This window comes from Onychostruthus taczanowskii, unplaced genomic scaffold, assembly GCF_017590055.1.
Source record: "Onychostruthus taczanowskii isolate IOZ18803 unplaced genomic scaffold, ASM1759005v1 scaffold5, whole genome shotgun sequence".
Classification (NCBI taxonomy): Eukaryota; Metazoa; Chordata; class Aves; order Passeriformes; family Passeridae; genus Onychostruthus; species Onychostruthus taczanowskii.
In genome coordinates, this window is record NW_024502568.1 from 5,903,442 (window position 1) to 5,929,581 (window position 26,140).

At 39.8% G+C, this 26,140-nt stretch overlaps 1 protein-coding gene across 1 annotated transcript in view; it reads right to left on the reverse strand.

The window, feature by feature from the left end:
- The window catches only part of LCOR (ligand dependent nuclear receptor corepressor), a 60,242-nt gene that overhangs the window by 15,857 nt on the left and 18,245 nt on the right, over positions 1–26,140 (reverse strand). The window contains exons 4-5 of the mRNA XM_041415391.1: positions 24,699–24,986; positions 21,720–21,813 (exon numbers count right to left, since the gene is read on the reverse strand). Coding sequence (XP_041271325.1) covers positions 21,720–21,813; positions 24,699–24,936 — 332 coding nt within the window. The 5' untranslated portion in view covers positions 24,937–24,986. The remainder of the gene's footprint in view (positions 1–21,719; positions 21,814–24,698; positions 24,987–26,140) is intronic.

A 26,140-nucleotide genomic window follows, 5' to 3' on the forward strand; every position in this document is an offset into this window, starting at 1 on the left:
AACCTGTCAATTGCCAACTGCAATCTTCTGCCTTGCCCACCCCAAGTTTTTCACTATTAAACTTGAAGCCTGTACTGTTTTTAGGTTTCCTTTTTAGCCTTTGAACATTGGTTTGATTGATTATAAGTTTACAGGTATGTTTTGTACCTCAGAGGCACAAGAAGAAGCAGCAGAACAAAAGTTCAAGGCTAAGTGTTTCTGTTCCTTTCAGACCACTCTAAGCACCAGGATTATAGTTCTGTAAAAGAAACAAAACATAGCTACAAACTTATAAAATCCAGTTCAGTACTTTTACAGGGATGACCTTTCCCTTCCCTCTCCTGCTGCCAGACAGCTGACTTTGTGCCAGTCGGCAGAGAGGTGCCCTGCACCACCCAAAATCAGAGCTACCACTTGAGTACCCACCAAGCTGAGGAGTGTCTTGGAAACCTGACTAAAAGCAGAGATTTGAGAAATGTGGATGACTAAGAAGAAGGACTAACTGGTGAGCAATGCCCTCCATCAGCTGAACTCAAAACACTGACCATGCCCCCTGGAGCCCAAGGTCTGAGGCAGCATCTCACTGCCCTTGGGTGCACCTCCAGCCCTTCTGGTTTCAACCACTTAATTTATTTTTCAGGGTGGGTGGAAATGCCTTTTTGAGGGGTTGCAAAGGAAGAACAGCCTCTTAAAGGGGACCTGCTCACTGCTGGCAGTCAGGTGAGCTGACCCCAGCCCCAGGCCGCAGTGAATCCTGCATGCTAAGCGTGTGCTTGGAAGGGGCTGTGCTGTGGCTTCCCAAGGACAGGCTTGCTTTGCCTGTGCTGGACGGCTGCATGCAGAGATCTTACCCAGGAGAAGGGGGAAATGGGTTCTCTGCCAGTCCAGTTCAGCCTTTTGGAATGGCCATGCAAAAGCAAACATGCTGGGAAAGGCGTGGGGCCATCTGACTGTGCTCAAACCCATCTCCACTCACAGCTGCAGCACAGACCTCATGCCTTGAGAGGTGCAGGATGTGCTTCCTTCTGCTGGCACAAGGGATGTCCCCTTAAAGGGGACGAGCAAATCAGCCACGGGCACCAATAGTGTAAGCCACTGAAGCAAGATTTTCTGGAGCTCATCTTTCAAAGCCCCAGTTAAAAGGCTGACACTGGATGCACCAGTTTAAATGCCTGTATTTCAATCCTCAGAAATATGCCTGGCACCTCACACTCCCCACACAGATGAATGAGCCCCTTCACACCTCTGTGGGTGCTACAGTAATTCTCTCTCACTGCACTGAAAAAAATAGAAAAGCAGCATGCAAAGAGCTGTGGCTCCACATAACAGCTAGGAAGGAGAAAAAGCACTCTCCTTCTTTAAATTAAAAGCTGAAGTTGTGCAAAGCACAGCCAAAATGACTATGGAAATATTGCTGCCAGGTTCTCAAGGCCCCTGAATTTACACTATCCTTGGTGACGCACATGGGGATGGACTGAGCTTGTATTTCAGCTGAAAAGTAGGAAGAAACAAGTTATAGGTGGTTTTTGTTTGGCTGGGCTTTTTGTCAGCTGCATGTATTCATCAACGTATCCAGGTTGTACAATCAGCCAACTGACTGGACAAATAACAGACATCCATTACAGATTCAGACTTTTAACCCTTCAGAGTAGTGTCTTTTATTTTATTTATTTTTTAAACTAGTTAAACATTAAAAATCACTTCTCCCCACCTGTAACCAAATACAAATCAAACAAACCAAAGTTGGTTTTATATTAAAAGACCCAATAGCATCCTCAAATAAGTTTTGCTTTTTTATATTCCTGTCATAACTTCCTTGACTCCCACCTTCCCCAAAACCCAATTGTATTCTACAGTAGTTTATCATCACTGTGGTACTTTTAATATAATATTTAATGACTAATTAAAATTTTTACCACTGAGCTATTGCTTTAAAACCAAGGGAAATTTATCATGTTAGAAATACTATTCTACATACTAACTTTTGATTTTACAATTTTTCCAGAATTGTCCTTGCTAATTTTTCTAATTATCAAGATCATTTGGGATCTTCCCTTTAAGGAAAAAAAAAAATTACCATGACTGTTTCTTTCTGAGGTAGTACATAGAATCTTTGCTGAGCTAGGTGCTCCAAAAGGATAGATAGCACCAGAAGACCAGAATAGATAGAAAAACAGACAGCACCAGAAGACAGATAACAAAAGCATGCAGGGCAAAAAAAAAAAAAAAAGTTCTTACAATGATTTTCACGGCTTTGCACGTTTTAAAAAAAGCAGCACCCAGTTAAGAGAAGGGAGAATGAACCACAGGGACTGTGGAGTAGGGAGGGATGCCCTGAGTATCTTTGACCATCCCAGGAAGATAAACTGACACAGGTGTATGGCCTCTCCCCTGCTCTGCGTCCATCGCTGTCAGTTCCCGTCTGTCCTGCAGCACACTGGGGACAAAGCTCTCTCTTCCCAAACTTCAGACATGCACACACAGGTCTGCTGGAGTCACTGCAACTGCAGAGGTTCAACAACTAGCAAACTCCCACTGAAGGGGCACTCATCTGCAGTAAATGAGGGCTTGTGACAAGGATCATTGTGCTGTGAGAAATTCCACCTTCCCTTCCGAAGCTGAACGTACACTGAAAGGTGGAAGAAATCTCAAATGCATTGGACACCCTCCCCTAAGACCTTCCTGGACCCAGCTCCAACAGACACATTGCCATGCTCAGCTACAGCCTACTTCAAGGATTTCAAATTCTGCAATTTTCCAGATTGTGTTTTTTTCCCAACGTGGATATGAAAAACCAAATGCAGGAGCTTGGTAGAGCACTCATTAGAGCAAACCACACTCAGCACAGCCCGGCTGCCAAAGCTTGGGAGGGGCCAGTGGAGACATCTGGAGAGGAGAGGGTATCCTGGGTGTAATTAACAGATGTTGGGGGATATGACCCCATTTCAGATAACCTGGAGATTCAGATAATTGGGCCTCAGATAATCAAGGCCACATTGTTAATAGAAAGAGTATCACAAGTCCTAACGGCAGCGCTCCCCACGTGCCAACGCCACCCCTCCTTGCACGGGAATGCCTGGTGAAATATGAATTAGCTGTTTGATACATGTCCATACTCTGTCAGCTGCTGGGCTGAGCAGCAAAGCCTGTTTCTGATGCACCACTTTGGCTGGCTGCTTGGGAAATAGGTTAAGGCAGAGATGTGGATTGCAGCTCTGGATGCCTGGGGACAAGGCTGTCTCAGAGCTGACTGGCTAGGTAAGCTCTATTTTGAAAGTGGGTTAATTTAGCTGCCATTCAACTACCATTAAATGATGTAGGTTAATTTTATAGTCAGATAACTATTAAGAAACCAAAACATAAGGCAGGAAATGTCTCTGTGCATACCAGTGAGGAGAGATTTCCTCTGCGCTAATGCATACCCCTCCCCTTCAGCTCAAACCTCTCATCCTTCCATTTCGGCACATTCCTCACATCATCTTTTTTTTTTTTTAACCCTTGTCATTACACACACTTGTCCTTCCTCCCTCTCTTAAGAGAGTCTATTCTTCCTCTCAAAAATTCACCTTGATATCCTGGCCCACAATTATTTTTCTCCCTTGTTTATATTGTCACACATCGAAGTGCTAGAGGAAGACTAACAAATCCAAACCACATCTGACCCTGGCAGACGTCCACTAAGAAAGCTTCTATCTTCCCCCACAGCCAGTATTTGTGCAGCATCAAGTGGTAAATTGAGGTAGGGAGCTACACCTTGCTTAGTTGTAACATTCCATCACTACTAATACACCCAGTTTACTTTAGGGGTATTTACTATATTTAAAGCCTCCTCAATTGGCATTTTACCCTTTGTAAATGGATGCTGCAGTTGAAATGTACTTTATCTCTGTGTGATTTTCCTTTCCACGGCATAATGATCGGTATTGTTTGTTTCTTACACTGGTGACAAAACCCATCAATTGCTGGTTTGTCAAAAAAGGAAAAATAAAATGAAAAAAATCATCAACAACAGCTTATGCCAGCAAAGGAACAGATCCTTTGGAAAAAGCAGAGGTGACTCATCACTCCTCACGCGCAGCAAGGAAGAAGCAAGCATCACAGCCCTGCAGATCCCCCCCGAGATGCCTCCACAGATTGCCTCCCTCTGACTTCTGTGCTTTCCTGGTCCCTCCATCAGGAAAATGAGTCCCTAACTTTCACAGAGAAAGCCAAAGCGATGATGACCCCTCAGCACATGCTGCCCATCAAACTAATCGCAGATCTCCTCTACTGCAGACATTTTTTATCATATTAACAGTAAGTGCACTATGCAAGCCCTGAGAGCTCACAGAAATGAACTCACACTTAACCACGCAGCTGTAATGACACAACAATGCTAATGGGATGTTGGCATTTGCACTGTGCTTTTTATGACCAGAGGAATACAGAACAGGACCGTACCCAGAAATCACAGCTAAACCACCTCTGAAAAATCCTCCTCGCAGCAACTCAGATGTTCAGATAGTGACACCAGAGCCCAAACAATGCACATCATAAGAATTCTGACCCACAGAAGGCTGACTGCCAAATTCCCTGTTGTCCAGCTGAGGCCTTGCTACTCTGCTAGATCTTGCAATGGAAGTCTTTTTTTTTTGCTCATGAGACATAAAAGAACAAATGAAAAAGCCAAAACCCAACCCCCATCAATCTGCTCCTTGCCAGCACTAAGGCACTGCCTTTGTCATTTTGTTTTTAAGCTTTATAATTATTATTCTATTACAATATTGCTTTATATAACTATTATTCCAAATTCAATGATATAACTGAATCCAGAGCATATTTCTTTTAAATTCTGAGTTATGTTATTTTTCCTTTTATCAAGTAGAAATCCAGTCTACACTCAAGCAAAAGTAAAGACACCAACATAAGGACAAGTATGTGCAAGGTGGCTAGAACTGAAGAGCAGATGAGTGGTCACCTTTACCAATCACACTTGTGTCTGTTAGAGAAAAGCCAATACAGGGCCTGAAACAGGAGCAAAAATCTACCTGCTTTTGAGCATGAGCAGCAAAGCTCACAGCTAGATAGGACATTTAGTGAGCAGTTAAGGTCAGGCAGCTGCCACCACGGCCCAACCAGAACTTAGTTATTAACAACCACACTTCAGGTACCAAGTAAGCTTGTTTAGCTTTTGCACCTTGAGCTGATATTTGATGGACGGAAACAAGGAAAAAACTTGTAGTTCTGTACAGAGTGAGTGTATTTTCCATGATAGCCTCTTATGCAAAACCAGAATCCTACTGGGTCTTTTTTTACTGTCTCCTTTCAAAATCAAAGATTTTGTTCTAAACCCTTGGTAACACCTCATATACAGCTGGTTGCTTTAAAGGCCTGAAAGGAATCTGAGGAAGACACCATGTGTGACCACAGTCCACCTGAAAGCACGAAAAAACTATAATACCACCTTCACCTGAAAGGGGAACATGGTGGAAACTAGTGCATCCTCCAAACAACCACCTCAGGCTTAGAATACAGCAAGGGACCCAGCACAAATATTGGCTGTGTGTGTGAAAAACTCCTTCACATGTGCAGGGAAGCTGTTTGGCTGCTCCTAGTGTCAGGTGTTCCCTGAAGTCCCAGAGTAACTCAACAATTAGTGTTAGGGCCTTCCTCTAAAGCTCAAGGAGAAGAAAGGCTCCACTTTAAGAAAGGAAACCATAAAAGCTCTTTTCAAAGTTAGGAATGTCATTCCAAATGAGTTAAGCAAGCCCCATACTTTAATAGCTAGGCAGGAGGGATCTGAGACATGAGACAATGGAATCTTGGTGCACATCAGCAAAAAAAAGAATTCCAAGCCTGAGCAGGTGTAACCTATTTAGCACTGTAATTTTTACAGGCGGTTTGCTGATAATCCTGTACAGACAAACCACTCCTCCTGTCAGCACACGGCTGGCTGATCTGCACCTGGAGCAGGAGCCCAGCAAAGGCAGGCAAGCAAGCTGTGACCAAGCCAGCCCTGGAAAGCACAGCCAGGCAGACAAGGCAGGAGCCACACAGCAACAGACCCACTGCAGGCTCGGGTACAGGCAACAGCTGAAGCCTCTGCCCCATCCCTCGGGGTGTTAATGTGAGGGCTGGGCAGGTGACAGTCCAGGACTCCGGTCAGCTCCTTAGGGGGATGCAGCTGCATTTTCATACAGGCAACTTTTGTATGTTCAGACAGCAGTGATTGTAGTTCTGTGCTCTGAAGTATACCTTAAGCACTTCTAATTTTAGTTGAGCTTTTAAACAGCTCCTGGAAATCTGAGCTGTAGCCATCTCATACGAAAATCTGCCTTTTAGTTAAGTGTGTTGGGAACAGACTCCTGCAGAGCTGCGAGACACCTGCAGAGGAGGAGGCAGCAAGAGAAGATTTTTAGAAGTTCTATTTCAAACGTGATCTGTAATTTTGAAACATTCAAAGTGAAAAACAAGATGCAATTGTTTTGTGTTCCCTCTTCATGATACCAAAAGGGAGCTTTTAAAGATTGTGTTGTCTGTGGTTTTCAAGTAGGTGGGTAAGAAAGAACTTAATTAATTCATAATTCATAGGTGTGAAGTCATTCACATTTCTTTTGATTTTCCTACTAGACAGCTGAGAACACCTTGGATTTCAAGTTACAGAGTCTGCATCAAATGTACCAGATCAGAGGAAACAGCACTCTCACAAACTGGGATCCTTCCAGCATCGTAACATCTACTAAAGTGTCTTAAAAATAATTACATTAAAAAGATCAACTTTCTCTTTAATCTCTTTTCCATCTTCATTGCATCAAAATCCGTAATCCTAGATTTACCCTAACACTTCAACCTCAGTTTTTTGAAATTGCTTTTCATCTGTAGCTCTGTTCCTCTGTGTATGAATCATATTCCTAAACAGGTCCAAGACTTCCAGTTAAAACCTCCATTCAGCCAGTACCCTTGTTTGGGCATCTGCCAGAGCAGAGTTGGCAGATTAAGAAAATAGTGATTTGCTGAAGTATCTTCCTGAATCAGGATTTAAATCCTCCCCATCCCCCAGAGCCACTTTTGTCATGCCTCTAGGAAATTAGAGCTCAGCATGCTCAGGCAGGAAAGCCGCTGGTGATCTGTCTCACTGCAGACACCAGAGCAAGCTCTGCACTGGTGCTGTTTGAGGAGCCACACCACAAGGGTTCGGCTTTGGTTACATGGGAAGGTGAAACTGTCATGCTTAGAAATTCCCTTAATTAAACCAGCTTCATTCACAGAAATTAAGCTTATTTCCAGCTCAGATCCTTCATGCTGAGCTCAGGGAGTTGCCTCTTTACAGGTTTAGTTAAAATGCCAAATCTTTCAGGTGCACTTGAAGCTGAAGCTTCCTGCTGTTCCCCTCCCGGCAGTTCTTACTTCCACAGAGGAACAATGAGCTGAGTCTCTCATTCCACACCCGAGGGAGGATCTGCATTGTCGCAAGTGACCCAGGTGTATGTGGGGGTACAGTCCACAGGTATTCCACAAAGGAACTGTTACTTCAGAAGGTGATCAGATATGCTCCTGCAGGTACAAAAGAGCCAGCTGCCTCTTCCAGTAACAGACTGAGCAGCTCAAAACCCACCCTGAGTCCAAACAAGCTGAAGGAAATTAGCAGGTGACTTTTAAAGCTGTGTAACGGGGCTAATTATGTTTCTTTTCTACTTTTATAAGAGACAACAGCATGGAAGCTTCTTTCTGGGTCTGGGCGCAACATCTTGTGAAATCTTGTCATGATAGAGGAAACAGCTTTTAAAAGAAGAAATCAAGACTGTGTTCATTTAAGTTTGAACAATTTCATCTTAGCAGTGTGAGACCATCAGCAAGTTCTTCAGGAAAAGCAGAAAAACGTGGTATTTCTGATAATCGCAGGACTAAAAGTGTCAATTAAAAATGTTCTGGGACAAGCCTGCACAGTGTAATGCATCCTAAAGAATGGCAGATGGGAATGTGGTTCATCACTTTCAAAGGCTATTTTCATAGATTTGACAGATGTATTCAGACAAAGAGAAAAAAAAATGATAAATGATAGTTTACTGCACGAGGCTTTCAAGCTATTTACACATAAAAACTCACTATTCCTGAATAAATGTAAGATGTAGTCTCTAGTTAAACCAAGTTTTTTACTTCAGAGAAATTTGCCTGGTAAAGCTAAACCAATGACAGCACCCAATTACCATTCTGCTTTTTGTTTTTAATATCAGCATTAGTATACAAGAAATACCATAATTAGCATGTAATGTAACAGTTATTTAATGATTTTAAAAAAGAAAAAAGGCACTGAAAAATTCAAACCCCAATTTACCTACTTTTCAATAGCACATGCTAGGAAAGGCAATTTCTCAGGAGGAAATGGCACTGAAAAATTCAAACCCCAACAAAAAAAAATTCAAACCTGACAACTACTTTTCAATAGCACATGCTAGGAAAGGCAATTTCTCAGGAGGAAAGAAACCTGGGCAGCATTATGAATTTTCCTAAAGATAGGAAATCCCTATGCATCACTCTCATCCTAGAACTGAACACAAAGGTTAGCAGAAATGCCTAAACTCACGTGGGTTCCATTATACACCACTTAGTGTAACCTACATTTTAGTATTCAGCATTTCGGTATCAATAATGCAGAACGTCAAAAGTCGTTCAACCCAAAGTACAGCACGAGAAAGTAAACGTGGATCTTGGAGAGGGGCCGGCTGCAGTGTGGTGCCACTGCTGGATTTGCCTTGTGCCCCCGTGCAGAGGGACAGCAAGATGCAGTTGCTGGAGCTTTCCCTGTGCTAATGGGGAGCTGGGGAAGAAGAGCAGAGAAAATAAAGCTGCAGAGAAAACAAAAGCAACACCAGGCCTTGGTGGGCAGCCAAGCAAGGTGCCTGTGCCTGGTGACGTGTGCTCCAGTGCAAAGCGCTGCTGCCCAAACCGGTGCTCTGCCCGCTGCCACCCCACAGCCCAAAACCGACCCCCACGCGGCTCTGGCCACGCTTTCACCACCGCCGTGCCTAGCTTGGCTCATTACTGAGTGCTCAGTGAACATCACTACACCACCTTTTACTTTCCCTCCTGAGAGGTTGGTTGTTCTTCGCTGGATAAATTATTTACCATTAAGGAAATTAAGGTGGCCAATAGGGAAGCACAAATTAAGAGTATGGGAGTTCATGAGACCGGGCTGCTATGAGACAGCGTTTCAGCTTTCACATGTATTCCCTACCCAGCTGCTAAAGCAGCTTTACCATCAATCCTATTTAGGGCAAGAACCCAACAGAGTATGGAGGTTCCAAAGCTCAGTCCTTCAGCCAGAAATTGCTTTACCTTCTATTTTCACTTCCTCCCCTGCTTCTCCCCCCTTGTGATAGTTTCCATCTCATATCCTTGGGCTACTAGTAACAAGCATTTAGAAAGCACATTAGGAACAACAGAACTGGAACCCCTTGAAGTTTTTCACAACAAAATTTATTAGAAGAATAGTGGTTTTGAAAAGTCTAGCATCCAGTGAAAACTACCATACACAACGTTACAGCTGGGAATGTGTTTCCAAAATGACATGGTCAAATAATACAATGGAGCCATTAAATCTTACACATGCACAACAAGAGAATTAGCGCTTTGACATACAATGCAAAAAATAAATGGACCACATGAAATAAAAATTTAAAAGTACTTATCACATACATTAAGACACAGCTTATTTAGTCCAGTCAAAAAATCAGAACTGCATTAAAAAAATTAATGTAGTGCAATCAAACCAAAAACCTTAATTTGTGATCATAAGTGCTCTACTACATAAAACATTGATCATAGCAAGGAACAAAAAATTCAAATCACACAGTACAAAAAAAATCTGTAAATAAATATAAACTACAGTACAAGAGAAATATTAAATTATACAATTCCGTCAAACTGTAAACAGTATATTGAAATGAGGTCCATAAGAGTAAAGGGGGGGGTTCCTGTTTTTTTTTCCCATGACACTTGAACTTCTAGAGGTCAGAGAGAAATGCCATTTTCCATACTCTTCAAAGACTATGGGTTACATAAATAGAAAAAGAAGACTTTTTAGATGTAAAGTGTCAAATAATAAAGCAGAGGTATTGCTGACTTGCGACTGCCAACAGATCACCATGAAGGCAGAACAGCAGATTTTAGCTTCAGGCTTGGCCTCCAGGTGAGCACAGCACAGAAGCCTGGCACTGCAGGTGTTCGGTGAAAAGTGCTCAGCCTTAGAAAGGAGGCACCTTGTGAGCTCTGGTCCTACCCAGGAGCTGGAAATAATTATGGACAACCTGGACCTCTGCTGATTATCTGACAGGTTTACACGCTTGTCATACAAACACCAACTTTGGCAGAACAATTACTAATAAACTCAAAGCACTCCCGGCCCATTGGTTTCCATCACAGTGGCCAGTGCACAGAATTCTCTAAGGACATTGCATAACAAGAGTGTAGAGGTCAGACAGCCAAGGACCCGTGCTTGAGGTTAGAAGTAGTTATGGTGAGAGAGAAGCAAGAGCCACGTTAAGAAGCCGCCTCTGCTGTTCACAGAAGCAGCTGGGAATGTATTTCATTTTTAGCTGCGCTGGCTAGTAGTGGCATTTTAAAATATATAAGTTTAAGATAACATATATACTATATATGTATATAATATAATACATATTATATAATATACATAGGAATTTCTTACAATACATACCAGGAACCCCCACGCGATCTGCTCAGTAGTAATAACTGAATATACAGAATGCCACTATAAGTGTCTGAGGCACTGTGTGCTGGAGAGTAAATATGCAGCTTTAAAATCCGTTTGGCTGAGTTATACCTGGATACCTGAACTGAGTTTTAAGTTGACATTCATCAAGGATGTGCTATCAGCACGTCAAAAGAAAAGCAAAACAAAATACAAGTCACTGCTAGGTTTAAGAAGAGAGTACAAGTACCTGAATTGAGTGAGGATAGTGTGTAAACTGTCCCTGAGGGTTTTTAAACAGTGTGTGTACAAGTTGGATTCCTAAGAACATTAGTTTAAACTTACACTGCGGACTGATAAAATACCAATGTCTGACAATTTAACAAGTGGAGGTTAAAAAGAGTTATGAGCAAACACTCAAAACATTTTATACATTTTAAAGCAGCAGTAAGCTGCTGTAAGCATACATCCCATCAGTACAAGCAACACGTGGGACTCAGATAAAGGTTTCTATTTGCAAAAAGCCCATCATATATCGATAAGTAAAGAATATTCACCTGCTAAATTAGAATGCACCTAGTTACAGACTAGCAATTCAAGATTAAGTTTTTAATCAAATACTTTGCTATACTTTGCTATTACATACTAAAATTCCTTAAGCTCACTAATGCTGGTATTCTAATCTATTTTTTTTAAATGTTCCCCCTTCATTTAAGAAATATACCATTCCACAACTTAAACATTAAGATCCATTTTCAGTCCTCAGATGTAAAAAGCATGTCAATGAGTTTATATTAAAAATTTACACGGTAAAAAGGCTTGAATTTCAGCCAGAGATTCTAAATACTACTCATTCCCTGAAGGCATAAGGGAGAAAGAATCCCTACCCATTTTTCTTGTGATATAGTTTTCAAACTGAACATTAAACAATGGTCCAAAATGTTTTTTTCAGTTTGGGAAACATCCCTTCCCTACCCATCATCCCAGATTCCCAATGTTAAGCCCTGAAATGGCCTACTGAAATGATCAGTTAAAAATACCAGGCATGTATATATACATCCCCTGCCTGAACTCCAGAATATTTTGTTGTACTAGTCTTTAAAAGACAGATTAATATCCCAAGAAACCTTGTGATCTGACCTGACAAGCTGTTCATGATCCTAGATTGTATATTTGAAGTATTTCATAACCTGAAGACCAGATTTAATTAAGACTCTGGCATTGTAACAGAGAAAGTGCTGCAGTTATTTATCCCTTTTCTGGTACTTTAGAATAGGTCAGACAAGTGCTTTTTATAGTTTACATGTTTTCACGCAGGCATAAAAAGTATTATCTGCAAAACTATTTGAGAAATGTAGCACCAAGTAATTGATAAACTGTTTAAGTAGCTCTAGTAGTATCCTCATTATTTCTGAGTAGGAAAAAAATATTAAGATAAACTGTGCTAGGTGATGATGAGAGAAATTGTTTTTGACGTTAACTTTTCCTGCTCCAGTCAAAATGAAGCCTGTGTCCTAATCCCTGCTCTGTAAGGTAGTTATCATCTTGAGTCCTCCTAAATTATACTTACCAATTCAGTAGAGACAAGCACAGGGGCACCAGCGGGGATGTTGCTGTTTTTAAGAAGGTAAATTAAATGCCCTGGACAGTCTAAAAAAAAAATCCTCCTTTCTAGTACATCACCCAGGAAAATTGATTTTGCAACTGGGTAGAGAGATTTTTGTAAGGATTAAATAAAGCTCTCTTAATATGAAGGTTTTTTATGACAATACCTGAATATAGGCATAATTCAGTAGAACATGAGGTCCAAAACTACTGTTGTAATACTGGTTTAGAGACTTGGCCCCAATCAAAAAAGAAGAGGAAAGAGAGAGAGAGAGATGGACACTGGAATGCTGCAAGTACTTAACAGCTTTTTCTGGTATACGTGAAGTGGATCTACAGATGGTTTTGAGTTTGTAATATCTCTCTGCCTAGTGGTCATCACAGTGCACTGTGTTTATACACTGGATAATCTGAAATGAGTTACTATAGTGGCTACTTTATCTGCTACATTCATCAGAACTGCATACAACTAGCAGTGCAGATTTTCAGGTTTCTCAAGGTTCCAATTACTGAATTTTCAATACAATTCAAGATCAAGTAGAAACCTTTATAGTACCAAAACAAGTCTCAAAATTATCTTCTTACAGCTTTCTAAAACAATATTAGCCAACATTATGTACTGATGCCAAGAAAAAGCAACATTGACCTAGACTGAAATTACATTTAGTTTCTGAAACATTTGTGGGGAATACCTAGAGGTTTCTGATCCTCATGAAAATAAGGGAAACAACCCTTCCCATCCTACTTCTAACATTTGGCAGAGAATTTAAGCTATTTAAAATATTGTGATAAATCTTTCAGTAAGGTTAATAATTTCGCCTTCGTAAGATTTTGGACTGCAGTAAGAGTATGCATTCTTATACTGAAGAGTTCAAATTTTGTCTTCACTGAAGAAAGAGGTCTTTACATTACAGATGCAGCCATACTATTTTTGAGAAAAAAAGGGAACAGTAGAGTGCTCCCTTCACTCCTTGGACACTGTGTTCTTCTCCTAAGACTCAAGGACATCTTAAGAGCATTACTTGAAAGTAAACTGGAAAGAAACACATGGCAATTCCAGTTTTGCCTGTATAACAATTGTTGCAGATGATACAAAAAGCAATTCAATCAGAACTAAAAAGTTGTTTCACAAAGCTTACTCAACCCTAAAGCCGCTAAATCACTTTGCCAGCTCCCATGAATTTCCAGGGAAAGGCAATGTACTCTTGAGTACTCATGAAAGAAATATTTAGATGCAATTGTTGGCCTGCCACAAGACAAAGCACAGACTATTCCTTGTCTGCTCTTACCCAGTCTAAGCACAAATGCAGTTACATCCTGCGTTTAGGAATATCCTCCAGCGGTGGAAAGTTCTGCAAAAAAGGTTGTGCAGGAGTTGCAAGAGAACACAGAAGATGAACATGTTCCCTTACTGAAGGCATTATCCTATGTGTGCCCCTGCATTGTTAAAAATATTTTTTTCTCCAACTGCCAAAAAAGTTCAGAGTTTGAATTCAGGTGTAGCAGTAGGGTTGGTAATGCAAACATCAAGTTATGAGTTCTGCAACAAAAAAGAAAGTAAAGGCATACCTGTATTGCTTATGCAGCAACTTCTCCTGTGCAACAGGGAAAAAATGAGAAATTCTAAAGGAAACTGTCTTGAACCTTTAGAAAAAAAATCAGGGAATGACTGGAAAATAAATAATCTTTAGACAGAAATAAAAATGAGTCCAGAAACGTGTCCCTACAATATCTAACTGGAAACGTTCAACTCTATAGCTGTACTCAAGCATTACAGCCACAATAATGCCTACAACACTGTGGAATGAGGATCCAGCTGGCTGAAAGTGAGGTAATAGTTTGTAATAGGTCAGAGTTCTAAAAAAGCACTTTTACATCTTACAAATCCAAATGAAAAAAAAAAAGAAAAAAAAGGACACATTTCATACATGTTGGGCTTTCCCACCAGAACTGTACGATAATTAACTCCACACCAGGACCCCTACCACACTAAGCCTTACTCATCTTCAATTATATGCTGCAGCAAAGATTTACCAAGCGACACCTAAACTTCAGTACAATATGAAACTTCGATCCTTAAAACTTTATACACACAAAATATAAAATTACTTTTCTAGGATGGGGTAGGGGAGGGGGATTCTCCTTCATGGTACTTGGACTGAAAAACTAGTTTTCAGAGACTGCCACAAATATAATTCACAGTTTCTTGCTGTCAGGCTTTTTCAGCTACATCAACGTAGTACACAACAATACTGTTAAGTCCAATAACTACATTGGATGGACATTCTCGGGAATAAGAGAAAACTAGTGACAAAAAATACCCGAAAGGTCTCCTCCTAACGACGGCTCGATTTTTACAGGGTTGCAGTTTGTCTATGTTACACGTTAATGCGATCTCACAAGAGCAGCAGGAGAAGGCTTTAAAATCTTTCTCCTGTCCAAGTGATCCAAGTAACATAAGCATCCACTTATCAGAAATAAGATGAGAAACAAGGCTTTTGTTACAAAGACCGCAGTGAACCACACCTTCCCACACCAAAATATGGTCAACCAGGGATTTTGGCCATGCAAACTGCCGGTCAGCAGAAAATTAAGCATGCTAATGGACAAACATTAATTCCAATCATATATTCAAAATGATCCCAAATACTACTAGTTAGCTACACTGAAAGCGCCTGCAAAATATACGTAGTGAAAAATGAAACAAAATCTTAGTGATCACTGCAGCACTTAGAGTGATACTAGTCTTAAGTGATGAATCACCTCAGAAAAAATACGTTAGATGGGATTTCGAAACAAAAAAGTAACATTAAAAGGTGCACCTGAATATTACAGACTAAATTTACAAAACCTACAATAAGGTAAAATATATATCTTTTGAATATTCAGCAGCTTTTTTTAAATTTGTTTTTATTTTTTGAGAGGCTCATGAAATTTTAAAAAGGGACCACTAACTAATCTCAACCATGCTTCACAAAACAATAATGGCTATTTCATATTGCAGTTACCAATGTAATGCAATTAGTGCTTAAAAAATAATCTACACTTTTTCTTTTTTTTCCTTTTTAAACAGAGACCTTTGGAGGAAATATGGTTGTTCAAAAGCTTCTCGAAAAAGAAAGATTACCTGAATATTAAGTTATCACAGATCAAGTGTTGTGTTTAAAAGCTTTGCAGTTATGAGTATTACAATCTTCAGGTCTCAGGACATTTAAACTGAGAAAGTTACGTGTTTGGTTTGTTGTTGTTTGTTTTTTTTTTAATCCACTTCCTAACCAAAGCAAATAAAGAGTACTCAACTTCTCACTATCTATTTACAATTCTTAGCCTACAGTCTGAAATGACAAGACAAATTCTCTTTTAAAACTGCAGCATTAAAGGGTAGGCACACCATTCTTCTGCTGCACGATTGTCACCCACTTAAACATACACATACAAAATATTTAGGTTAGTAAAATGAGCACTCCACGTACACTACAGTGACAAGTTTTATAAAACTCAACTCATGTTTCTTAAATAAGGACAACTGCAAAAGGTTAAACCTCTCTCAAGAGTAAAACTGTGTTACTTCTTTTTTTTAACTTGCAACAAACTTTCTACCATAACCTCCAACAGCAGATGAAACCACACCTTAAACTGCGCCTTTATTGCAATCACCAGCTAAACTGGAACGTATTGCAGAGTTTTGATACTGCTACTGAGCTTAAACTGCTTTAAATGCCAAGATGACAACTAGAAAGCTACAAGGAACCAGGATTTTGAGGGCTAAAATATATTAAGTAAACAAAAATAAAGTATACTTGGGGCCAAATGCCCAGTCCGTTTCAAGAATGAGCAGTGCATATTTAAAACAACAGCAATGGTGTGCCTAACCTTTGAAAATATGAAGTTGCTGGGGAGGGGGAGAGGCTAATAGAATCAATTGTTCCAGAAGTCATTCAGCATCCCTAGGGCTACCTAGGCCACCCTCCCATGAACTTTGAGAGACCACTTTCACTGACATCACTTAATGATCTCACACAAAAACTCCAATGCTTCTTTTGGTTGTGCAAATGGGGAAAAAAATGGTAATTCTATCTACCTTTTGCACAGATTAAGACCAAATTGCTTCTACCTGAAGAACCAGCAATTATGATTTGGTCATGTTGTGGTAAGTCCAGTAAGTTCCACTCAGTTACTGACCACTCCCGCAGAAAGTATCAAAGATAAAAGTTCAGTACAAAACTTATCCTGGATCTCCATATAAGCATAAAGATACCACCATACTGAAAAAAACCCCAGATTTGTGGTTTAAGGAGTGCTTTTTTTATGGTGTTTAAATGCTTATTCTAGCATGTGCTAAACCACTATCAAAATAGATTAAATAAAAACAACAACAAAAAAGCAGGACTTAATTCCTGCTACTGGCAACTGTAATATTTAAAAAGGAAACACCCATTCATTGAGTGTTCGACCCTGACAGTATTACAGATAGATATGATGCAGAGCCTGAATTAGATCAGGCTACCAGTGTTTTACTTCTTCCCTGAACATTAACAAGCTCCTTCACTAATGTGGATATTTGGGCAGACTACTGAGGTTGTAACGTTTGAGATCACCATTTTATGGGCTATTTTTTTTTTCTTTTTTTTTTTTTTTTTTTTTTTTCCCCCAGTATCACAGTAGTTTGTTACACAAATCCCCCATCCCTGGATTAGAGTCATTTAAACTAGTTGTTGGGACCACATACATTAGTAAACTCAGAACCAAGTCTGTAAAAAGTGTAAAGGTCACAAAGAACCATAGTTCTGGTATAATGAGGCATACCCTAATATATCATTTAGTGTACCCTGACTGCTCCTGACTGTGAGAAGCTTGTCTTCCGTGAGATAAGGCTACATCCTCAAGCAGGTGAGTCTAAATATCACCCTTCAAAAACACCAAATAAAATTACAGCGAAGGTAGTGTTATAAATAATTAACTGACATTTTCTGAAGGTAGTGTATGTAAGTTTTCCCTCCCCTCCCCTCCGGGTGAGCACTAAGCAGACAGCAAATGGTAAGTACAGTTAATTTAGAAAGAAAACAGTGGAGAGCCTAATTAGACCCAATTGATTATCTATCTAGTTGACAAATCTGAGTTCTAGAGAGGTACCATTCCTAAATAATTTGATTTAGCTCAAACCTTTCAATCAACTGGATCAACAAAAAATAAGAAGGGAAAAAAGATTTCTGAAACAGTTTTGAAGAATGACAGTCTGATTTTCATTTGAAAATTGCCTGGTTTTAGGAGAGTGTCAGTTTAACAAAGTGGACTTCTTTCTATAAAGGCAGATATGAAAAATCCAACATCAGAAGTTCAGGCAGGCTCTATAGGCAAGACGTCCACTTCTACAGATCTGCATTCTTTGTGAGGTAACTGAATTCTCTATTACAGAGAAACATGCAAAAGGCAAAAGAAAAAAAAAAAAAAGGAACAAAGAAAGAAAGAGGGCAGTGGGCAGGTGAAGGAGGGAAACTGTGCCATACTAGGCCAGAAAAATTTACAAATGTGACATTCAGAGCACATCTTTCACCTGTGTTCACATAAGTCTATGCTAAACTGCAAAGGAAAGAGCATTGCAGTAAACAGGAGACTCAGGTGCGCTCAGTGATGGTTGAACTATGCAGTAGTGCTCACCCAGTTTGCAAAGTAATTGGCACTCTACAACATCCCTATTCATCCTTCAATTCATTCGCACTTTGTGCTGCTTCTCCCTGGGGATCTAATTCAATCTTTACTGAAACATCCTGCCCCTCCGACCTCATTAATTTCATTTTTTTCTTTGGAGGGTTTTTCAAAGTGCCCAGCCTCTCTTTAACTTTGTACTCCAGTGTACTGTGGGGGATCCCATAAATACTCTGAGCTTTGGAAACACTCATTTTCCCGCTCATAACCACAGAGATTGCTTCCTCCAGTATCTCGCTGTTGTACTGTCTGTATCTCCCTCTTTTCTTCCTAGGTTGCTTGGAGCCAGGATCTCCCTCTTGATCTGAGGTGGGATATGGCTGTCCAGAGGTAGACTGCTCAGCATCTGAGCCCCAGGAATCTGGTCCAGCATCCAGCAAACTTCTCCTATTTTGTTTTGGAAGGATAGCCCTTAACTTTTTGCTAAGCGCGCTCTCCGTTTGTGAACCCATTACCAAAGAGCTATAGCTGAACTGGTCACCAGTGCGGGACTCCCATGAAAGGTCCATGCCTCGAACTTGTGGTATCTTTAAATCCACAGGAGATGAATGGCTCACGTCCTTTTTCCCATCCTGTTTAGTTTGAAGTGCCATTTTTTGAAAGGCAGAGTTTTCTGTAAGAAAAGGAAGGTCACTGATGTTGCTGAGTGCACCATTTCCCCTGAATTTCATGCGGCTGAAATTGAATTCGTAGTGTGGTTTTGCCCAAGAAGCCTCCCTGGATAATATTAAGTGCTGTCCATGATTCTGTAGTCCAGATGGCCCATGGCTGGCAGCCGTAGAAAACTGGTTTCTGCTCAGCAGTTCTTCACTAATCTGGAGTGATCGAGCCAGCGGTACTTTAAGAGATGTGGAGTGGCCATAACCTTCCCTGGTTCCATCCTGCAAGCTTCTTGGAGGTACCCCATCACCACTCTGTAGTCCCTCCGGATGGTGCTGGCTGGGTCTCCCAGGTCGCCTAATTGGATGGAAGGAAACTGATGTGAGCAGGACTTGCACAGGTAGGGAGGGATGGGTGAGGGGGCCACTCCTTTATTAGAAGGCCTTGCTTGGGTAACATCACTTTTTGTGTTATTTATTTTTCTCTAAATTTTTTTTTTTATTACTTTAATTTTTTTTTTTAAGTCTCAGCATCAGTCAGTTTTAAAACTTGTTCACAAAAAAAGAGAAGCTTTTTGGGCAAAGAAAAATGAAACCTGTTGGCTGGTCTCTGGTTGGGTTCACAAATTCTCGGAGTAGAAAAGACTTCGCGCAAGCGTCTGAAAATAGCACCTTAATTACAAAGTAGTAATCAATCGCCATAGATCTACACACAACTGTGTTACTGGTGTGACGTTACCACTAAACAAGCACAGTAATAAAAGAGTAAGCCAAAGTGCAACATATTCAGCATGTAAATATGACTGCCACCTGCAGTATCTACACACAGGTGGAAACCCTGGATAGTGTTTGCTTACATCATATTGAAGAATTGCTGCTCAGGATAAAAGGAAAAGCTTAGCAGGCCTCAGAGGTATTTGCCTGACTTTCATTAAGCACCAGATATGAAAGCTGAGATACCACGGATCACAAAGGAAAACACACTAGACTTACCAAACTGCTCTCTTAACTACTAATTGCATATATACAGAGCCCTGAATCTCATCTGATAAAAAGCATGCCTAGGAAAAGGAAGAGCTAAGCACCAACTGTCATCCAGATCTAGGGTTAACAAAAAAACAAAAAAAAAAAAAGGCAGTATGTGTTTTTACTATTTCCCTTTTATCACAAGTGTTCTTTCTATGAAATTAAGTACTACTGCTGCAGAGAATCACATCTATTTTAATGCTTTGATTGCTTAGCCCCCTGTAGTTATTAAGTCACATTGGTTTCAAAATCCACCCCCAAATTTCTCCATGTTCAGCATACAAATTAATAAAGAGAATCTATTTTAATGCTCTGGGATGCTATACTGGTGTCAAGCCCTCTGGCTAAGTCAGCATTACTTAAGGATAGGATACATAGTACTGAAAAGCTACATTATTATTTTTAACACCACATTGGGATTAAAAAAAGTCTTTAGAGAAAAGACATCCACTGCAAGAACCTGGCATGTAACATACACAATGCTTCATACACACTATGCACTTGCTATGCACTTCTCTCCAGGATGCAACAAGTCATAGGATGTGCACAACAAAAGTCAACAAGGATTCAGAACAAAATCCAGAGAAATGGATCAAAGTTTGCAGTTCCAGAGAGCCCTCTCAGACAACGTGCATTCTCCACCCCTTGTACAGCATGTATCAGCATCACAGCGTGCACCAGTGATTCTACACCTAAATAAAGGTCATACTGGCAGATAATAGAGGGTCACACCCCACTTAGTGATGCTGAACAAACTGCAGCCAGCCTCGTATGCCACACACCTGGACAAGTAACCACAGGTGCCAGTATGCCACATCCTCCCTGGACCCACAGGACCGAGCAGGACAGTGCCAGATGCTGGCCCTGCCATCCCTGTGTGCTGGACTTTGGCCCTCACTTGATTCACAAACAAGGGAACAAACAGTACAGAGCCTCAGTGGCTTCTGCTGCCTTCCTAGGAAAATAAAGATGGAAATAACCTGTTCAGAATTAGAGGAGAAATACTGCTGGGCAAGGTTTATGCTAAAGAATTGTAAAAAGTATTAAGACTAAGTTTTAAAGAGGGATTGAAGTATTTTATTAATAGAAATATTAAAAGGAAAAGTAATCTTGAAAGGAGAAATCTGAGACAGTATATTTTTCCAAAGAGAAATGCAAAAATTCAATCAGCTGTTATCAGTACATGGGAATGGGGGTGGAAGAGGGTTGCTAGTTGAGATTTTCAAGTTTTTCAAAGGCTATCATAAAGCTAAATACAGCAATTAAATAGCACTTTAAACCATATACTATTTCTGTACTTCAGTAAAAAATATTTGTTCACAGTAGCTTCAAGATAATCAACACCCAAACCCCCTCTTAGTCCCAAGTCAGCCTCTCCAGTACCACCCTGACCAAGAGTAAAGGGTTTCTAAATGTATGCAAATGGTAACCATTAGAAATATGAAACCTAAAGAGTGTTTTATTATTTAACAGTAATTCACACCTTGAACTGATTAGGCAAGAGTAGTACACCATATACTTTGTGATTATTTAAAAAAAAAAACAAAACTATAGAACAATTGCAAATCCAAAGTTACATTTAAAGTTTTCTGAACTACCAGACTACCTACCACATGTCCTCTTCTAAGTTGTGGTTTATGCTAGAAAATATTAACAAAAATCATGCAGTGATTTAAATCTAATTCACCATGGTTTATCACCCAAATCATTGTTACCTCTAAAATAAACTTTCCTGTTAGCTACCTTTGCCCTAAGTGAAATGAAATCTAAATATACTGCAAAGCCTCTAAGAATCTTCATGCACTTATGTGAATTTGCATGTTCACAGAAATCACCTATCACTAAATCCAAGAAACAGGTAATGGAAGGATCTCTGGATAAGCACCAAATTGGCAAAAATAACAGATATTAGAGTCTTTAACTGCAAGTTAAACCTGTCTCAGTTGGCAACAACTCTTATTTGGCAGGTGGGGTGAAGGTATTTGCCAAAGGTACGAGTTGAAAACACGTTACTCCAAAGGGTTAACACCAAAAGAAAGTTAAAATTAACAGGAGCTAAGCACACATTTTCAGTAAAAAACTGTTTCAAAAGGTCATAGTAAGTTGCTTTCTCTTACCCATTTCCTGAAGTACTAGAGCACCCTGGAGAGTGACTCAGAGAGGTGCTGCCAGCACAAGGACTCTTCTTAGTGGATAAATCAAGCACACCGTCTGCAGAGACAAAAGAATGACTTCAGTGTTTGAAGAAGCAGGATCAGCCATGCTGATCTTGCCTTCAGCTCAAAAGACAAAGCAAGTCTTCTGAGCTGAAGTCATTTTTATCACACATTTTTTGGTTTATTGTATTTTTAAAGAAAATAAGGCTTGGATTTTTTTTTTTTATTTTTTGCAATATGGTTTACATGTGACTTCAATATAGTCTTTAGAAATCAATAAAAATTAACAAAATTAAAAGTGCATCTGTTGCAGGAGACATAGCATAACAAATTACCTACAAGTCACAGCTCTGGATACAACAGAGCCTATCACATAACTACCTTTCAGTGGTCCAGAACTGAGACAATCTTCAAGACTTGTCAAACTGAGATATTCCCCTCCTTAAAGGGAGGCTGCAAGCCAGTATTAGGATGTTTTTCTTTTTTAATCCAAATCTCTTGTAGAAAAATTGCGAATTCCATACAGGAAATTAAATTAACACACATATAGATGTGAGATTCCTTCTCACATGGCAGCCAGCTTCATCTTCTTTTTTCATACCTCCAATGGCCCCTACTGGAAATGCTGCTGCCTTTCTTCTCTATTATGTCCTTTTATTCCCTCTCTTCCATATGCCAAATTGGTTTTCCTGTTAGACTGCTTCCTCCAGTCTCACTAATGGCACATCCTCAAGCTCCCCCCATGCTCCCCTGCAAACCCTTATGTAAACTCGGCATTTACAGGCACCAGAAAATGGAGCATGGTTCACCAGAAAAGCCTTGCTCCTGCTGCACACTGAAGCAGCTTGAAATTCTGGTCATTTTAATAAGGCAAACATTGTCATTGAAGCAGCCCAGATATCTGAAGTTCCTGAAAACTTCGAAACGAGGAATTTATGAGGCAGAGATAAACGAAACCTGTTGGCAAGGTGAACTTGAGACATATGAGAGCTCCTCACTCATTCCATCTAATCAAGTGCATACCACCCAACACAAGAACAATGTAAGGCAGCTTTCAGATTGCTTCAAGTTCTCATTTGACATATGGAGAAAAAAGATGATAAACAGTGAACTCGAATTAACTTACGAAAAGCTGTTCCACCCACTGCATTTGGGAACACACCATAACCCAAACTTAAGCAAGCAGAAAATTAAATTTTCTTTTTGAGCAACACTTATGCAGGCACAAGAGACAGACTGAATCAAGTCTGTCTTTCTTTTCGAGAGGCTGGACAGCACAGGCAGCTGCTGGAGGCACTTGCATCCGTGCTTCCTCCCTCAGAAGAGTCAGTATGACCTAGAAGCCCCTGAGGACAAGCAGGGCCAACCTCACACCCCAAGGAGAAGCTTACAACTAGCTGGGTTCCCTTCAAGCCACTAGAACAAACTATAGCACAAAGCAACACTAGCAATCTTTCATGACAGCCTCTGAAATCTCTCATTAACAAGTTTGGCAAAATCTCTTTCCAATTACATTAAATGTAAATTGGGAAAAAAAATTTACATCAGCAAACAGATTACTGTATAATTCAATATGCACATGTTCTACTCTCCTAATGAGCGCTATGAACACCATACATTATCTTACAGTTTTTTCCATCACATGGTAGCTAAAAAACAGTTCATGTACATGCTTTCTTCTTCACCATACCATCCTCTAATTAAAAAGGAACAAAGAAAAAGCAAAACTGATTCTCTTCCTCTTTCTTTCAGCAAAAAGTTTAACAACGAGAACAGTTTAACATTTATAAACATGCATGCAAAACACACTCACAAAATGTACTTATAATAAAGACCGCTAGAAACAAATGCCTACCAGCTGGCTGTACAGGTCCACATTTCAAGGGAGACACTACTCAACCTCCCACTGCAGTTTGTAACTGAAGTGCAACGATAGCTTTCAGTAAGTGCTCTAAGTGCAGTGTGTACCCAGATGTCCAAGCTGCATATTACTGGACACATAAAATTAACCTGTTTACAAAAAGCTTCATAAACCAAATTTAAAAGAATGAAGGGATACCTACTTTTCTGTAGTAGCTAGAAAAAGGCTTTTTTTTTTTAAATTTTTTTATTTGCAGAAATTTTTTTTATTTGCAGATGGACAGCCTACTGTGAGAGAATGACTTCAAACACTAACATTTTTCTGAAGAAGGATAAAGGGTCTAATTTTAATCAGTACGATACACTTAGGATTCAACAGTTTCAGAAAATAAAAGTTCATATAGAACATCACTCACAGAATTTGTTTCTTTAAAAAAAAGGCATTTTTTGATGGAAACCAAGGCTTTTGAATTAAAATAAGCTCTGAAACACTGCTACAAGTTATTCAATCTGTGCTCTGCAGAACAAGTCTATTTTTAAGGTAGAAAAGAGACATTTCTTCCAAACACACAAACCTGGAAGTTTAGTGCAGTTCATGGGTATAATTTTCATGGCCTTCACAAAGCGATTTCTCACAGACTTTTTAAAGATACTCTTACACCACGACCAGAAAGAAAATAAATCAACCTTTCAGTCAGATTGTGCACTAATCTACATAGAAGAGACAACATTATGATTTTCATGACCACGTGAACTTCTCTTATCAGCAAGTGTACAGTCTATTTTGGCAGACTGTTTCTGGCAGCTCCCAGTAGGAACAGCACATTTATCCTCAGAGTCTAGAGCATGTCCATCCCCTTTGCCCTTCTTCAGAAAAGTCTCTCGTATCTATGGGTCTACATTCTTTCAAAAAGTCTTTTCTCTCCCAGCCACACTGAACTAGTCATTATTTAATTGTAAAAACATCTACTGCTTTTCCACTTTACATTTTATGCAAAAGTGCAACCTTCTAATTGGTTCTGCAATAAGAATGCCATTAATGGACTGGCACAGGATGCAAGACACTGGTAAGAGTCCTACCTTGTTCACTAGGTTCTGACTGAGACTTTCTGACAGTAAGGTCCAGAGGTGAGTCTTGGTCAGCCATGAGCAGTTTGCTGAGCACAGGGTTCTGAGCAGTTGCAGCCGTGGGAGAGGAGGCGACCAGAGATGCTTTCAGCAGGCTTTGGTTCTTTGTGCTATTGGGCTGGCTGGAGTCCTGAGTAGAGCTATTTTTTGAGGTATATTCAGCAGCAAACTGTCGGATCATTCGCTGCATGATCTCACGGGCCACTAGGGGAATATTGGGGTCGGAGACCCTAGGACTGTCTGCAAATATTAGAGATTTCTTTTAAGGAAGCACTTTAAGTAAAACAGCTTTTATATTAAGTCATTGTTTATTTACCAAAAAAAAAAAAAAAAAAAAAAAATTCCAGGGGAAAACAGAAAAGCCAAAGATAAAATAGTTTCTGTAGAAAATGTACTTCAGTCTTAGAATACCTGAATAAGAACCATTGCTAATTCTGGTACAGCCTTCCCAAAATAACACTTTGCTAAAAGAAATACACAATATCATATTTTGTTTTAAAATATAGATATATTCTTCCAGACCTCTAAGAGGTGTGGAAATGGAAAGGAGAGCTAAAGTGCCAAGTAATGGAGCTCATCCAAAAATATTGAACATGTTATACAGTGGAAGAGTTGCATAACTTACCTGCAGCTACAGAAAGGTAAAATGGAAAATAAATTTGCAGCAGTCCCCTATAAGTTTACTGAGAAATAAAGCCCTGTAGTTCTGATAAATTAAAATAATTCACATGAAGATCAAATGTTCAAGTGTGTTCCATCTCATTCTATGTATTCCTTTTGATATTTCTAACATTGCAATCAATGCAAGATCAGGAATCACCCAAAGAACTTGCATATACACAAAACCCCAAGACGTGTCACATGACAAGTAATTCTATTTCTAGAAGAGCTGCTAAATCTATTAGTAATGGATGTGAAACAGAACAAGTAGGCATTGCAATTTATTTATATGAAATAGTATATAAATAAAAAGGTATCTGGGCATGTGGACAACACAAAAAATTTATTGACAAAAATCACTATTTTAGATTAGTAGTAATTTGTGATGTGAAAGTAAATCTGTAACTCCTAAATCACAAAAGCTAAGTCCTGCCACTTCACTTGAAACACTGCATTCTCTGGCCAAATCAGTTTTGTGGTTTTTAAACAAACAATCAATACCCAAAAAACCCCCAAAACAACAACAACAAATACCAGCCACCCACAATACTCCCAAAATACTCCCAAAATACTCCCAAAAAACCCCAAACCACAGACAACCACACCACTATTCCAGAAGTGGCTCAAAAGGTTTGATTTTCTATTACCGATGAAACATTCAGGAAAAAACTGTACAGCAGAAGACCAAATAAATCTTTAAAAGCAGCTCTCAAGAGGGAACAATAGAGAAGTGT